This window comes from Penaeus monodon, chromosome 21, assembly GCF_015228065.2.
Source record: "Penaeus monodon isolate SGIC_2016 chromosome 21, NSTDA_Pmon_1, whole genome shotgun sequence".
Classification (NCBI taxonomy): domain Eukaryota; kingdom Metazoa; phylum Arthropoda; class Malacostraca; order Decapoda; family Penaeidae; genus Penaeus; species Penaeus monodon.
In genome coordinates, this window is record NC_051406.1 from 22,872,099 (window position 1) to 22,872,806 (window position 708).

General features: G+C 37.1%; 1 protein-coding gene across 1 annotated transcript in view; it reads left to right on the forward strand.

Moving 5' to 3' along the window:
• Positions 1–708, forward strand: part of LOC119586354 — a 20,517-nt gene that overhangs the window by 16,966 nt on the left and 2,843 nt on the right. Inside the window, 1 exon segment of the mRNA XM_037935067.1 lies at positions 140–220. Within this exon segment, the coding sequence (XP_037790995.1) occupies positions 140–220 (81 nt within the window).

Consider the following 708-nt stretch of genomic DNA (forward strand, 5'->3'; position numbering starts at 1 on the left):
CTGACATGTATTATGCTAAATGGTTCTGCCTTTTACAGGCTATATAGCATATCACTGATTCTAAACCTAGACTTCATTCTCTCTAGAGTTAGAAGGCAAAAATGGCAATTCACTGATTTTTGTTTTATTTGAATTTCAGGTGCCCATTGTCAAGGCTACAGATGACACTACTGTTGGTCGTCTTCTTAGAGATTCTCAGACAGTGACATCGTTATCCCAGGTTTGTCTGTCACCGAAGAGTGTCTTCACAGCATTCAAGTATATCCACTCCTACAGGATGATATTCAGTTCTAAGAGGCATCAAACAATGTGCCTAAATAATTTCAGGGTGATTTAACAAGTAGCAAGTACAAAATTTTATACCAAAATACTCAAGGCAACAAATGAACCAAAATGTTTAACTTTTATAATGGACAAACATGGTTTTATTTTTTGGGGAGCTTGATTCATCAGGAAGTGCATGTCCTCTGCTGGGTGAAGCACTAAAATTCAAAAGGATACATGTTACATGCGAAAGAAATTGGGAAGAGCTTACAACATGATGTTTAAACTACATATAATGCAATGATATATATATATTCATCCTAACTGATGTAGTAATAATTCATGTATTTAGACAAAAAGAAAACACACCAGGAGGCAACTGTATGAAGGGAGTGGAGGGGGTCTTAGGGGAGGGGATATTGGCTAGGATGATAGGTGCCATGG